Below are 15,340 nucleotides of genomic sequence, written 5' to 3'. Positions count from 1 at the left end.
GTGCTGTAAGGGTCTTTCTTCTGTCGTCTTTCTTATTTTTTTTTATTTCAGAGAGGAAGGGAGAGGGAGAGAGAGCTAGAAACATCATGACGAGAGAGAATCATGGATGGGCTGCCTCCTGCACGCCCCGCACTGGGGATCCAGCCGGCAACCCGGGCCTGTGCCCTGACCAGGGATCGAGCTGTGACCTCCTGGTTCCTAGGCCAACGCTCAACCCCTGAGCCACGCCGGCCGGGCCACCGGGCTGGGACCTCCCACAGGAACTAAATCTGCAAGAAGACTCGTCAGCAGAAGCGGGCAAGCGCCTGCCATGTTCCGTGATAACAGTTCATCTCAGCCCTGGCTGGTGTGGCCCAGTGGATAGAGCGTTGGCCTGCGGACCAAAGGGTCCCGGGTTCGATTCCGGTCAAGGGCACGTACCTCGGTTGCAGGCTCCTCCCCAGCCCGGGCCCTGGTCGGGGCGCGTGCAGGGGGCAACTCATTGATGTGTTTCTCTCACATCCATGTTTCTCTCTGTCTCTCCCTCTCTCTAAAAGTCAATGGGGTGAGCCCTGGCCGGTTTGGCTCAGTGGATAGAGCGTTGGCCTGGGGACTGGAGGGTCCCGGGTTCGATTCCGGTCAGGGGCATGTGCCTTGGTTGCGGGCACATCCCCAGTGGTGAGTGTGCAGGAGGCAGCTGATCGATGCTTCTCTCTCATCGATGTTTCTAGCTCTCTGTCCCTCTCCCTTCCTCTCTGTAAAAAAATAAAATAAAATAAAATAAAAGTCAATGGGGTGAGAATATTTTTTTTAAAAAAAGGTTAATTTTATTTGGAAGAACAATCCGGCCCATTTTTAAAGGCAGATCAACATGGCTGGGTGCGCGTGGAGTGGGGGCTTTCTTTGGAGAGTATCTGGCCTTAGAGAGACGCTGCGTAGAAAAGATGAAAAAAAGCCAGGTGGACCCTGGAGAGCTGCTGGACAGAGTAAGGGACCCCCTGGGAGACGCACTGGCTGTGGCTGCGAAGAGCGCAGGTTTTAGAAGCTTCTGTCAGCTCGTCCGTGTCAGTATGTAGGAAGTAGAACCAACGTGTTTACTCTGAATTGTGGACTAACCACTGGTGACATTTCATCAGGCTACGGAGAGACACTTCCGACTTTAAGGAATAGAAAAAAGCCCACAAGAGCAATAAAAAATAGAAACCCACTTTTAGCTTGTTTGCTGTAGTAGCAGAGTCTCTCAGTACATCTATAAAAAATTCCCAGCGTCCACTTGTTTGCTTGTTTTTGACTCAGGCGTGTGGGGGACGCCTGCCCTTCCTCAGGGGCCCCCTAGCCCCCCCATGTCTCTATTCTATTGCGCGGGGACGGCGCCCACCACCGCTGCGGCCGCTCGGGGTGGCCAGTGTGCATTCGGGTCGTGGGGACATGGAGGACGGCGCATGAAAGCCACTGAGCGAGCCTCGGACTCTATTCTCTCCCCGCTCGCCATCACCACGCCTCGAGGCATGGCTGTCCCACGCCCTCAGCAGACACGCTGGCCGACCCTGGGGACGGCACCCTCGGCGGGCCCACCGCTCTGGCCACCAGGAGGCAGACGCCGCCTGCATCCGGCTACTTGCCTAAGGCCGCGAGGCTGCCCTCACCTGGCCTCAGACCGGGACTGTCCAGGGTTCAGAGCGAGAGTGGAATCGGTGACGGGTTCAACAAAAGCAGAACTAGAACCGGGGCCTGGCCCTGCCTCATTCTTTTTTCTTTCTTCCTTTTCTTTAATCCTCCCCCGAGGATATTTTCCTATTTATTCTTAGAGAGAGTGGAAGGGAGGGGGAGAGACAGAGAGACACATCGGGGGGGTTGCCTCCTACACACACGCTGGCCAGGGCCGGGGAACCTGCAACCAAGGTATGTGCCCTTGACCGGAATCGAACCCGGGACCCTTCAGTCCACGGGCCAACGCTCTCTCTCCACTGAGCCAAGCCGGCCGGGGCCGCCTCATCCTTCTGGATGCATGGTAACGGTGCAACGTGTGCCGGGCCAGGACTCCTTTATACAGTGTGTGCTGCTCCAGCCTCTGTTCTGGGTCCGCATGATGTCCCTGAGATACAGGCCTTCCACGTCAAGTCCACCGTGCGGCAGGGGGTGGATTTGATTTGCAAGGGGGCCTGCTTCTCTCCCTGCCTCTCCTTCCTCAGAACCCGTCACCCCAGAACTCTCCACCTCCACGGCGCCTCACCCTGTCGGTGGCCCCGGCACGAATGGTGCGCCCGTCGGAGAAACGGCAGCACCCCAGGAGGTGGGCGGGAGGCCCGTCCCTAAAGCAGGGACGGCAAAGCAACCCCCGTGACGTTGGGGCAGGGCTGCGGGGATGACGACAGGGGCAGGAGGGAGCCGCCGGGCAGCAGGGGTCACGTCAGGCGTGAGGCTCACGTGCGCGGCGCCGGGGCTGGTTCGCGCTGCCGGTGGGAGGCGCGGGCGGCCGGGGGAGGATGGACGTGGGCCCCTTGCCCATCCCGGCAGGGCAGGTGGCCGCTCTGCCCAGACGGCCAGGAACGCGGGTGTGCGTTTTCCTTCCTCACAGAGCCGGGGGCTGGCGTTGCACCTGGCGCTGCATGGACTGCGCGTGGCCCGCGGTGCCACTCGGCTCCTTCTCCCCGTGCTCTGCCTTAAGCCCCTCCAGGGAACCGGTGCCCTGGGTCTGGGCGCGGCTGCTCACCCACTGGGACCCCTGGGTGACCTTGACCTCGACCTTGACCTCGTCCCTGCCGACGTGCAGAGAGGGACTTCTCCGCAGGAGGAGACGCAGGGAAGGGCCGTTTGGGGGCAGTGAGAGCATCGGCTCACACGTTTGCCGAGATTCAAACCAATAGGGTGCCAAGGCATCAGCACAGGACAGGGTTTAAAATGAGCTGCCGTGGGGACCCTCCCTGCCAGCCCATGGCCTGTCCCCGTCATCGCTACGCACACTGTGTGGGCTGCACTGTGTCACCCCCAAACTCCTCCGCTGGAGTCCTGAGCCCCAGCCCTCAGACGGTGATGCCTTTGGAGACAGAGTTTTTGAAGAGGTGATTCAATGAAAGTAAGTTTTTCTCAGCGGATAGAGCAGAGGTGGGCAAACTTGTTGACTCGAGGGCCACCATGGGTTCTTACACTGGACCGGAGGGCCGGAACAAAAGCATGGATGGAGTGTTTGTGTGAACTAATATAAATTCAAAGTAAAGGAGTGGAGGGGAGAGCAAGAGAACCGGATAGAACAGCCGGATCCGGCCCGCGGGCCGTAGTTTGCCCACGGCTGATCTGGACTGAGATCCAGGCAACACCCGGAGCAGCACGGAAGCTGCTGGACGGGAAGCCGGTCCCACGTCTGCCTCCTGGGAAAGCCGGGAAATCCCATCGCAGGTTTGCTGGGGCAGCGTCTTCCCTCTCAGCCACTGCGCCCCACCGCCCACTCGGCGACAGTGGCCGCCAGGGGGCGCGAGCAGGGTGCAGGGGTGAGGAAGGAGGTGGGCTGCGGGGAAGCTGTTCGCCCCACCCAGCCCCACAGCGGCAGCAGCTCTGCGGGGCCCTGGGCCCCGGTTGGTCAGGGACGGGGACTCACCACATGGCAGAGCAGTCGAAATTCACCAGGAGCCACTTGTGGGGGTTGAAATTGAAGGAGTCCGCAAACTGCCGGCAGCCAAGGAAACAAAGAGGAGCCGTTTGCGTTATTCGCTCGCCACGCCACCGGGCAGGACCCGCGCAGGGGACCCGGCGGTGCGCGCCTACGGAACCGGGAGGCCCTGCCGAGGGGACCGGCGTCTTGGGGTCGCTGGAGCCGGCCTCCGGCTGTGACTCACATGGGCGGCCGCCTGACCCAGGCCTTTTCGCTCACGTTCAAGCGGCAGTGAGCACGTACACCCACCCATGAAACACGGATCGCCTGGGGCTGGGCTCGGGGCAGGCGAGGCTGGGCCGGGGAAGGGGAAGGGGGTGCAGGCCCCAGCTGCAAACAGCTGGCTCAGGCCCCTCCCCGCTGCTGCAGGCACCACCACAGGTTCCCGAGAAAATGAGAGATGTTAGCCACCGGGGGCCCAAGGGGGCCCTGCCGGCTCCCAGCGGTCCTCGGTGCTCAGCTCTGTGTTTTTCAAAACGTGCGCCCGGCTCTCCCCGGGACTGCTGACAGGACGGGGTGCACCTGGAGGCCGCCACCGGGCTCGGCAGTCTGGGAGCGGCCAGGCCCGGCGTCCGCCTGCCTCCTAAGGGAGGACTCGGAACCCTTCCCGGGCCTGTGTGGTCCCAGGACGAGCCCCGAGGAGGCAGGAGGGGGTGGCGGGGGGCAGGTGAGAGCACGGGGGCCGTGGTCCGCGGACGGCCGCCCGGGGCACCGCTTCATTTCCTCCCGGGCTTCCATAAAACCCATGCGGGAAAGAGACAGGAAATGACAGGGTCTCGTTTGCTGATCAAAGGCAGCGAGGGGTGGACGGGGGCCGCCTGCCAGCGTGTTATTAGCTCTGCTCCCGCGGCCTGTTTAACGGCCCTCACTCCCCCGCTCTCCATCCTGCCGACGGCAGGCTCTTATCTCCCGCAGGCCCCAGACAGGATATTGCAGCCCTTATCTGAGCGGGGAGCTGAGCACGGCCGCCAGGCAGGACAGGGCCCCCCGGGTGGGGGAAGCAGACCCCATGGCCGGGCGCGAGATCCTGTCTGCGCTGATAGAACCCAGCTGGCGGGCCGCCGCCACGGGGGTGTGACAGGGAGGCACCCCGTGAAAGGCGAAACTCCGAGTTCATGGGGCAGAGAAGGGAGTCGCAGGAAAAAGGTCTGAAACCCTAAACCTGGTGGTGAGAAAGGACCAGGCCCCGGGGGCGGCACCCAGACCCTCCCCAACGCCTGCCCTTCTTCCCTGGCGCTGGGGGACGCCAGGCCTGCGGAGGGGTGGGTGCCACCCACAATGTTAGGTGTTTATTTTTCACGTCCCAACATCCAGCAAAGCCAGCGTCAGCCGGGACCTGCCGAGCTGGGTGTCAGGACCCCACTGTCAGAGCCTCGCGCACCCCGTATTCACAGGCGCTCGGGTGCCCCGTGTCCACCCTGAGGACTGACCTCAGCCCTCGCACGTACACAGTGGGCAATGCATCGTCCCTGAGTGCGGGAGGAACTCGGGAGGGACGTGATGGCAATGTGAACCCGTGCTACTTGCGCGGCCTCACGGGACGCTGCTTTGGGAGCCGTGGACTTTGTACTGTGGTCCCGCTGTCCTGGCCGTAGGGCGTTATCAGGCCCACACCGGAAATTAGGGAATGGATGGGCGCGTGGCATGAGAGCGAGGCGGGCGCGGAGGCCTGGGGAAAATTAATCACAGCATCTGATGCTCGCCCAGCGCTGCCTGCCAGGCGCGGTCAGCCCGTTAAATGGGACCAACTCCTCTGACCCCTACAACCACCCCTCGGGGCCCACCTCGGGAGGGGTGGAGAGGGTGCGGAGGGAAGCCGGGCTCAAGCAGGCCGCCCTGTGCCCTCACCCCTGCACCCGTGCATGGCAAGGCCGCCGAAACCCTGCCTCTGAGCACAGAGCGGATGCTGTGGCTCCCCCACCACAGCTCCTTCCCCAACACACGGCCCAAGTCCCGCTCCCGACACCCGAGCTCCTGCGGAGGGGACTTCCTGCCCGTGCGCCGCCCACAGACTGAAAGGTCTCTGGTTTGACTCTGGTCAAGGGCACGTACCTTGGTTGCAGGCTCGATCCCCGGGCCCAATCAGGGCACATGCAGGAGGCAGCCAATCGATGTGTCTCTCCTCTCACATCCATGTTTCTCTCTCTCTCCTCCTCCTCCCTTCCTTCCACTCTCTCTAAAAATCAATGGGAAAATGTCCTCGGGTGAGGATTAACAAAAAACATAAAATAAAATAAAAAGTAAATAAAGTAGCTCGTCAGCCTGGCCAGTGTGGCTCAGTGGTTGAGCGTCGACCTATGAACCAGGAGGTCAGGGTTCATGCCCAGGGTGTGGGCTTGATCCCCAGTGAGGGGCATGCAGGAGGCAGCGGATCCATGATCCTCCCTCGTCATTGATGTTTCTGTCTCCCTCGCCCTTCCTCTCTGAGATCAATAAAGATGTATTTTTTTAAAGGGGCTCTGTAAGGGCACACCCACCTCCACGCCGTCCAGGAGGTGCCGGAACTCCGGGCAGATGAAGGCGCTGCCCGCGTAGGCCGCGTCCACGTGCAGCCACAGGTCCTCCCGGTTACCTGAAAAGCAGGGGGGACGTGTGAGCTCCCCAGTGGATGTCCTTCTCACGTGGGGAGCGCGGGGGGCTCCCATGGGGTCTGGCCGCTGACCTCGTCCCAGCCCACAGCCCATCACTTCCCGGTCTGGGGATCCTCAGAGCCCCTCCCCTTGAAGGCAGGGAAGCGGAGGGCAGGGACCTTGCACGATGGCCTGCTGTGCCTGGCACAGACCGGGGGCTCAGTGCGTGCGCGGAAAGTGCGGGAAGGTGGACGAGATCGCACCCCTTGACCTCCAGGCAGACCCTGAGGTTCTGTGAGAAAAGCTGGGTCCGCAGGAGGGGGTGGAGGGGAGGTGGGCCGTGAACACCGGCTCTCAGGTCCTCCGGAGAAGCGGAGTTCCGGGGATTGCTCTGCTAATCGCTTAGAGACCTTGCTTTACTGTGGTCAGGAGTCTCAGGAAGGCTGGGAGGACTCGGGGGGACACTACTCCAGGGCGATGGTTCCCAGTCGTGCAGACGCACGGCCCTCCTGCAGGGCGCCGGGAGCTGGGAGGGCATTCTCCCTGGGGCAGCCCGGCCGTGCCCCTTAGAAATGACGTGTGTGGGACAGCCCCGCCCTGCTGTCCCGGCGGCCCACACGCGGAGCCGACGGGAGCTCACGCTAAGGAGGCTGGGTCGCTGCAGATACAAAGCGTTTTGGCCTCAGTCGGTTAGCTCAGTGGATAGCCTGGGCCTGCGGACCAGAGGGCCCCGGGTTCGATCCCGGTCAAGGGCACGTACCTTGGTTGCAGGCTCCTCGGCCCTGGCCCTGGTCAGAGGCAACCAATGGATGTGTTTCTGTCACGTCCGTGTTTCTCTCTGTCTCTCCCTCCCTCTGCCACTCTCCCTAAAACCCATGGGAAAATATCCCCAGGTGAGGACCAGCGGCAATGCAAAGCGTTTGCAGACCGTCCGCGGGAAGCACGTTCTGCTGATGGTCATTTGTGATGTAAGGAGATGCGTTTGTAGGATGTAAGTCACGTGATGGAGGGAGCCCCGCAGGTCTGTCGGACTCCCCCACGCTCCCCGGGGACCCTGCGGAGGGAGGTGGGCAGTACTCACAGACCGGGCCCACTTCGGAGAGGCGGTCGAAGGAGCAGCAGGGCGTGGTCCCCAGGGTGGCCACCACCTGGCGTACAGAGCAGATGTCCTTTTCAGGCCCCGCCTGGTCCCTGCCACCCCCCGGCCCAGCGACCCAGCGCCCAGAACGCGGGGGGGTGGGGGGACCTCCGCCGGGGGAGACGCGGGTCTGAGGCACGTAGGTCTTCGCTGGAAGCGATGCCACAGGGACCCCACGGGGAGAAACACATCAGCCACCGGGAGCCAGGCTCAGGCTAGAGACGCACAGGGTCCCCCCGGTGCCGCAGGGCGGGAGTGAGCCCGCCCCACGCCAGTGCCCTGCCTCTGCTCTCACACGTCACCACCAAGATCATGGGGTGTCCTTCCTTCCGGCTTCTCCTCAGCTTGGTGTGTGCGTGCGTGTGTGTGTCTCTGGGAGTGTATATGTGCGTCTAAGTGTGCATTTGTGTGTGTGTATCTGTGTGTGTATGTCTGCGTGTGTGTCTGTGTTTCTATGTGTATATATGTGTGTGGTCTGTGTGTGTTTGTGTGTATGTGTGTGTGCTCTCTGTGTGTATGTCTGCATGTGTGTGTATCTATGTGTGTATGTCTGCATGTGTGTGTCTGTGTTTCTATGTGTATGTATGTATGTGTGGTCTCTCTCTGTGTGTGTGTGTGTGGTCTGTGTGTGGTCTGTGTGTGTTTGTGTGTATGTGTGTGTGGTTTGTGTGTGTGTGTGTCTCTGGGAGTGTATATGTGCGTGTCTAAGTGTGCATTTGTGTGTGTGTATCTGTGTGTGTATGTCTGCATGTGTGTGTCTGTGTTTCTATGTGTATGTATGTGTGTGTGGTCTCTGTGTGTGTGTGTGTGTGTGTGGTCTGTGTGTGTTTGTGTGTGTGTGTGTGTGTGTGTGGTCTCTGTGTGTTTGTGTATGTGTGTGTGGTCTGTGTGTGTGTGTGAGGGGACACGCGCACACGCAGGGGCGCACCCTGTCTGTTTCTGTGTGTGGCTGGGAACCTGCCTGTGGCGGACACGGGCCCAGTGCTGACTGCCAGCTCTCGGCTGGTCGAACATCGTGCTGCTGACAGAAGGCGGTCCTGTCTGCACACAGCACCACGTGGCCCAGAGCCTGGCCGGCCGCTCCCGGGTGTCTGCACACGGAATCCTCCTTATTGGGGACGGGGAGAGCGGGGGGGCGCTGTCACCTAGGCCGGCGGCCTTCGCCGAGGGGATCGGAAAGCCAGGTCAGACCCTGAGGCCTGGGAGGCCGCCTGCGACCCCGCCTGTGGCTGAACGCCGAGTGGCCCTGGGGCTCGGGACAGCCCTGGGGCTCGGCTGCTGCGCACACCCCGGGGCTGGGAGCCGGGCAGCGTGGCCCCCACCAGGGCAGGAAGAGGCCGCTGCAGGCCCTGGGGCGCCGTGGGGGGACCCAGCCTCGGGGACAGGCCCCGGGGGGTCGGGCCACGCTGGGCCCGGTGGGCAGCTGCTTTAAAGGCTCGACGTTATTCGGGCTAGAGAGGCCCGGTCAGAGGCCATGGCCCTGGAAGCAGCCTGTTACCCCGGCGTTCCAGGCGGGGGTGGGCGGTACCACGCGGGGCCACGCGGGGCCACGCGGAGCACAGGGCTGCCCGGGGGGAGAGGGGGCCGTGGGAAGGATCCTTGGCCGGGCTCCCTGCCAAAAGGCACGGGCGAGGCAGGGCGAGCAGGCTGAGGAGTGACTAATGCGAGCGGCTCCGTGGCTGTGGGTGGAGGCTGGTACACACACACACACACACACACACAGACACACACACACACACGGACACACACACACACACACGGACACACACACACACAGACACACACACAGAGACACACACACATGGAAACACACACGGACACATGGACACACACATGGACACATGGACACGGAAACACATGGACACACACAGAGACACACACGGACACACACGGGCACACATGGGCACACACAGACACATAGACACAGACACACACACATAGACACACATAGACACACACGGACACACACACGGACACACACAGACACACATACAGACACACAGACACACACAGACACACACAGACACACACACGGACACAGACACACACAGACATATACAGAGATGCACACATACAGACGCACACAGAGAGAGACATACAGACACACACACGGACACAGACACACATACAGAGAGGCACACATACAGATGCACACAGAGACACACACAGAGAGAGACATACAGACACACACACGGACACAGACACACACAGACACACATACAGAGATGCACACATACACACACACAGAGACACACACACGGACACAGACACACATACAGAGAGGCACACATACAGATGCACACAGAGACACACACAGAGAGAGACATACAGACACACACATGGACACAGACACACATAGACACACACAAACACACATGGACACACACAGACACACATACAGACACACAGACACACACAGACACACACACGGACACAGACACACACAGACACACATACAGAGAGGCACACATACAGATGCACACAGAGACACAGAGAGAGACATACAGACACACACATGGACACAGACACACATAGACACACACAAACACACATGGACACACACAGACACACATACAGACACACAGACACACACAGACACACACACGGACACAGACACACACAGACACACATACAGATGCACACAGAGACACACACAGAGAGAGACATACAGACACACACACGGACACAGACACACATAGACACACACAAACACACATGGACACACAGAGACACACATACAGAGGTGCACACACACAGACGCACAGACACACATGGACACAGATACACATAGACACACACACGAACACACATGGACACACACAGACACACATACAGACGCACACACATAGACGCACACACGGACACAGACACACATACAGAGAGGCACACATACAGATGCACACAGAGACACACACAGAGAGAGACATACACACACACACACGGACACAGACACACATAGACACACACAAACACACATGGACACACACAGACACACATACAGAGATACAGACACACAGACACATACACAGACACACACACACGGACACAGGCACACATAGGCACACATGAACACACAGAGACACACAGAGACACACATACAGAGACAGACACACACACAGACGCACACACATAGACGCACACACAGACGCACACACCACACACAGCCCCTTGCTGTCTGTGCACAGCCCGGGGGTCAGGGCGGGTGGCCCTGAGTGCCAGGCCCCGGAGGTTGGCGCTGAAGGCTCCACGCAGGGAGCCCCTTCCCGGCTCTGGGAGGGGCGGCCCTCCCATCGTAGGTCAGCAGGGTCCCTCTGAGGCCAGAGGACCACAGACATGGACGATGAGAAGGCATGATGGACACGCAACATTCATACCAGGCACCTGGGCACACGACTCGGGTGGAGGCTGGCTCTGGGGCGCGGGGGCGGGCGGCTCACTGGGCTGGGGTTTCCTCACAGCCCACCTGCCCAGCCCTGGCCTCTGCCACCCCCACACGGTCTCATGAGCTGCCGCCCCCGCACTCGGCACCCTTTCCTCCGCACCTCCCCGCGTGCCCACCCTGCACAGCCAAGGCCACGTGCTCCCATGTCTGCGTCCTCTGGGACCAGACGGGCCGCTGAGCGGGTGTTCAGTGAGGCTGGGTCTCCCTGGGATCTGCGGCCCCTGACCCGCAGCCTGCACTGGCAGCCTGGTGGGTGGGCCCCTGACCCGCAGCCTGCACTGGCAGCCTGGTGGGTGGGCCCCTGACCCGCAGCCTGCACTGGCAGCCTGGTGGGTGGGCCCCTGACCCGCAGCCTGCACTGGCAGCCTTGTGGGTGGGCCCCTGACCCGCAGCCTGCACTGGCAGCCTTGTGGGTGGGCCCCGAGGCTGGCGCGTCCTGAAAGGAAGTGAGGACAGGACAGCCCGCAGACACCCCGGTGCCTGGCCATCTCAGCGCTGCCCGGAAGCCATTCCCTCACGTTTCAGAGCCTCTGAGGAGCGGCACCTCCATTTCATCGCGTTCCCTCCGATGAGCTGTGATGGACTCAAATGCAGCAACTTGTTTGCAAGTTACGTCGGTACGACATGCAGTTTGTAACTTACATAAATCATATAGGTATTAAGTCAATATAGACAATTTAATTGCTTTTTAAACAGTTAAAATCCTGCTCTCTCTGCTCACGGGCACAGCGTGCGCCTTGTCTCCCACGAGCCGGGTTCACAGGCCCCGAGGCAGCGTGCCGAGTGGCAGCGCTCGCTCCGTATCTAACGCCTCCTCCTCGCTGGGGACGGCCTCCGGGGAACAAGAAGAGGTCACGTTTCCGAGGCCTGGGCCTTGTGACATGACAGCCGGGCGTCACACAACCTCGTGTGTTGGGTGTCTGGTCCCCACTTCACAGGGACCTACGTGAGGCTGGGGGGTTGGGGGAGCGTCAAGGACACACAGAGATGGACCCAGCTGTGGTCAACCCTCATCGCCCATCCGGGAAAAGAGCCCAGCGCCCGGGCCGTGCCAGCGTCCCTGCCAAGCAGCCCCCGCCCCTCAGCCCAGGGGGGAGTGGGGGCGGCGGGGGTCCCGGGCCCTGGGCGGGAGGGGCCCAGGAGACCTCTGCTCGGGTCTGGGTGCTGGAGTCAGCTGTCCTGGTTCTCTGAAGCCACTTTAACTCCCAGCACCTGTTCCGCTTGGGGCTCTGATTACCGGCTCAGCGCGCGGCGCTAACCTGATTTCAGCAGCAGCCTAATCACATTTGCGCAGGGGGAGGGGGGCCGGGCTGGCGCCGTGGCCGACAGCCCCCGGCGGTGGGTCCTGCTGTGGAGGACACGTTCCGCTCCCTTCGCCCCCACCCGCCTCACCCGCGGCCTGCCTGCGCACTCAGATGTGCGCCCAGCGGCACGGCCCCCCCGCTCTGGCCTGACCTGCGCAGGTGGGCGGCGAACCGCGGGACAAGCCGGGAAACCGCTCGGCCCCGCGCCCCCCGGAGGGCAGAGGCTCGTCGTCCGGTGCCAACCTGACCAGGGCACACCGGGCTCTCCACGGAGCCGTGACTGAGAGCCCCTCCCCCCCGCCCCCGTGAGCATACGGTGAGGGCCAGATGCACCGAGTTGTCACGCATGTGCGCGTTATAACCACCAGCCACTATATGCACTCAAGGCTCAGGCCGCGGCCCTCTGGGGTCCGGGCGGCCTGATCCTCCGGCTTCACAGGCCCGTGGTCACTGGTCTCAGATAACAAGCCGGTGGCCACTCACACCTGCCCCCGAGGAGCTGCTCTGACATGGGGACACGCCCGAGAGCGAAGCACGGCCCCCCCGCCCCCACCCCAGCAGCGTTCTCGTCCTGGGCGCACACAAGGACCCTGAGTGGCGGTGCCGGTTCCGATGCCTGGCCCCATCCCTGGAGGTTCTGGTGAAACGGAACCCGGGCAGGGCCTGGGCATCGGGCCACCTCTCAGCTTCCTGGGTGATGCCAACACCCCGGGGCCAGCGCTGTGCCCACACAGGACCCCGCCTGCTGCCTGGCCACGGCGGGGTGACAGTCCCCAGGCTCCAGTTACCACGGGTGACAGTCTCCAGGCTCCTCCCCTCGGACGTCGCCTGTGCCCAGGGACCCCGTGCTCCTTGGCTGGGCGGTGTGGCCCTCGCACCAAGAACCATCGGCTGTGGTCCCGTGGTGTCACCTTCCAGGAACGGGAAGTGAGGCCCTCCCGCACGGGGCCTGGGGCTGGGGTCCCGCTCACTGCTTTCTGGTTCTGTGCAGGGGAAGGAGCACCCGGGCCTTCCTCCAGCCTCACCAGGAGGGGCCGGCCGGGGCTGGAGAGCGGCCTGGCGCCCAGGCCTGCCCGACTCGCGGCCCCAGGGGCCTTGGCAGCCCGCGGCTGAACTTACAAAGAAGGGGACCAGCCCGGCGGCCTTGTCCCGCTGCAGCGCCTCCTGCAGGGCGGACGCACGCATGGCGAACTTGCCGTCGGAGGGGATGGCTTTGAATTTGACTCCTCCAATCAGTCCCGCTCTCTCCACGGAGCAGTGGGCCTGTGGGGAGAGCAGCAGAGTTAGGCCGACGGCCATGCTGGCCCTACGCCCTGGCTCTGGGGGCGCCCACCGTCCAGGCTCTGCTCCGCCCGCCAGAGGGCGCATCCTGGGCCTGCTCCATCCGGCCCATCGGCTGCCCTCGCCTGCAGGTTCCCCAGAGCAGCCCCCAACACTGAGCCCCTCAGCCCTGCACGGCCCTGCTCCCCAGGCACTGGCTGGGGGAGGGGGGGTCCCAGCAGAACCAGGAGCCCCTGGTCCTTACGGGCATGGTGAGCCCCCCTCCCTCCCGCCTTGGCACTGGGACGGTGCCCGCCACGCAGCCCCCTGGGGAGAACCGAGAACCCCCCCCGATCCTTTTCCGTGGGGGACTCCTCACAGCACCCCCTACGAGAGGCTGCACCCCGCCTTCAAGCCACTCGTCCAGCAGCTCTGTGCTGAGTGCCGACACGCGCATTCTTCTCACGCCCTCTGGGAGACAGGGCAGTGGACGCCGAGGAGCCGCCGTCCCACCCGCAGGTGTCCCCCGCGGAGCCAGACCACACAGCCGCCAGGCCCCCGGACGCCGCGCCCAGACACGGGCGGGCAGTGCGTTTATTTCGGGAGACGCGTATGGATGAGCTGGGACCAAGCTCTCCCAGCTGAGAGGCCTGGGTTAGAAAGGCACCGAGATAAGCGTGTCAGCGGCACCCACTCAGCCCGTGCGCGGGGCCCACATTCCTGCGGGCGGGGCCCCCCACTCCACTGACCTTTTGACCCCAGTCTCCCTCCCAGAGCTCCATGCTCTTCCCTCCTGCTTGCTCTGCATTTGGGTTGTTTTTTTTTTTAACCCTTTCCAAAGGCTGGTCAGTGGAGGAGGGCCTCGTGTGCAGAGTCTGCCAGCCCCCTGGGCGGGTTAGGCCTCTCGCCGGGGGAGCGGGACCCCCGGGCACGAGCTTTGGTCCCCGTGGGATGGCGGGAAAGGCTCAGAGGATGTACACAACTTGCCAGAGATCGTAGACCTACAATAAAGAGCTGGGCCCGGGCAGTGTGGCTTCGTGGTTGAGCGGCTACCTATGAACCAGGAGGCCGTGGTTGGATTCCCGGTCAGGGCACATGCTCCCGAGTGGGGAGTGGGCAAGGGGCAGCTGATCCATGATTCTCTCTCGTCGTGGAGGTTTCTCTCTCTCTCTCTCCCGCTCCCTTCCTCTCTGACATCAATAAAAATGCATTTAAAGAATAAAAATAAAATAACGGAGCTCGGATAGGGGCCCAGGCTCTGAGTCCACGTCTGAGTCCGGGTCCCACGGGCCCCAAGGCCGCTCTGAGGGTGGCCAGCTGGTCTCGGGGCGCCAGGGCGGGCGGCCCCAGAGCTGGTCACCGTGACCTCCCAGGGGCTTTCTTTTCACCTGGGTGGACTGAGCGCCCTGCAGCCCACGCCGTCTCCTTAGCACAGGTGTGTGTGCCTGACCCCCGAGGGACGGGTCTTAGATTGCACGGGAGGCTGCCCGGTCTTGTTTTATTTTTGTGGTTTTTTTTAAATATATTTTATTGATTTTTTACAGAGAGGAAGGGAGAGGGAAAGAAAGTTAGAAACATCGATGAGAGAGAAACATCGATCAGCTGCCCCCTGCACACCTCCTACCGGGGATGTGCCTGCAACCAAGGTACATGCCCTTGACCGGAATCGAACCCAGGACCCTTCAGTCTGCAGGCCGATGCTCTATCCACTGAGCCAAACCGGCTAGAGCTGGTTTTGTTTTGATTCGACACGAAATGAAACGGAACACACAGATCCTGGCGGCTGCTGGAGCTTCAAGACCAGGCGTCCTCAAACGACGGCCCGCGGGCCACATGCGGCCCGCCGAGGACATTGATCCGGCCCGCCGAGGACATGGATCCGGCCCGCCGGGTGCCGCTGCCTGTCCTGCTTAGCAGCCGACGCGTCCCGGGCCCGCAGTGCGCATAGGGACTTGTTCATAGTTTTTTTTTTAAACTATAGTCCGGCCCTCTAGCGGT

The 15,340-nt window shown here is 62.1% G+C and overlaps 1 protein-coding gene across 14 annotated transcripts in view; it reads right to left on the bottom strand.

Annotated features, from left to right (window-relative positions):
* DDC (dopa decarboxylase) overlaps positions 1–15,340 on the bottom strand; it is a 160,751-nt gene that overhangs the window by 10,532 nt on the left and 134,879 nt on the right. For all 14 annotated transcript variants that reach the window (XM_080663964.1, XM_080663966.1, XM_080663967.1 and 11 more), the window contains 4 exons: positions 13,202–13,345; positions 7,280–7,346; positions 6,106–6,200; positions 3,575–3,642 (listed from right to left, as the gene is read on the bottom strand). In XM_080663964.1, the coding sequence (XP_080520090.1) occupies positions 3,575–3,642; positions 6,106–6,200; positions 7,280–7,346; positions 13,202–13,345 (374 nt within the window). The remainder of the gene's footprint in view (positions 1–3,574; positions 3,643–6,105; positions 6,201–7,279; positions 7,347–13,201; positions 13,346–15,340) is intronic.

Source organism: Plecotus auritus (genome assembly GCF_963455305.1).
Source record: "Plecotus auritus genome assembly, chromosome: 4".
Taxonomy (NCBI): Eukaryota; Metazoa; Chordata; class Mammalia; order Chiroptera; family Vespertilionidae; genus Plecotus; species Plecotus auritus.
The sequence above is the reverse complement of the archived record's forward strand: the minus strand, read 5'-3'. Positions and strand labels throughout refer to the sequence as shown.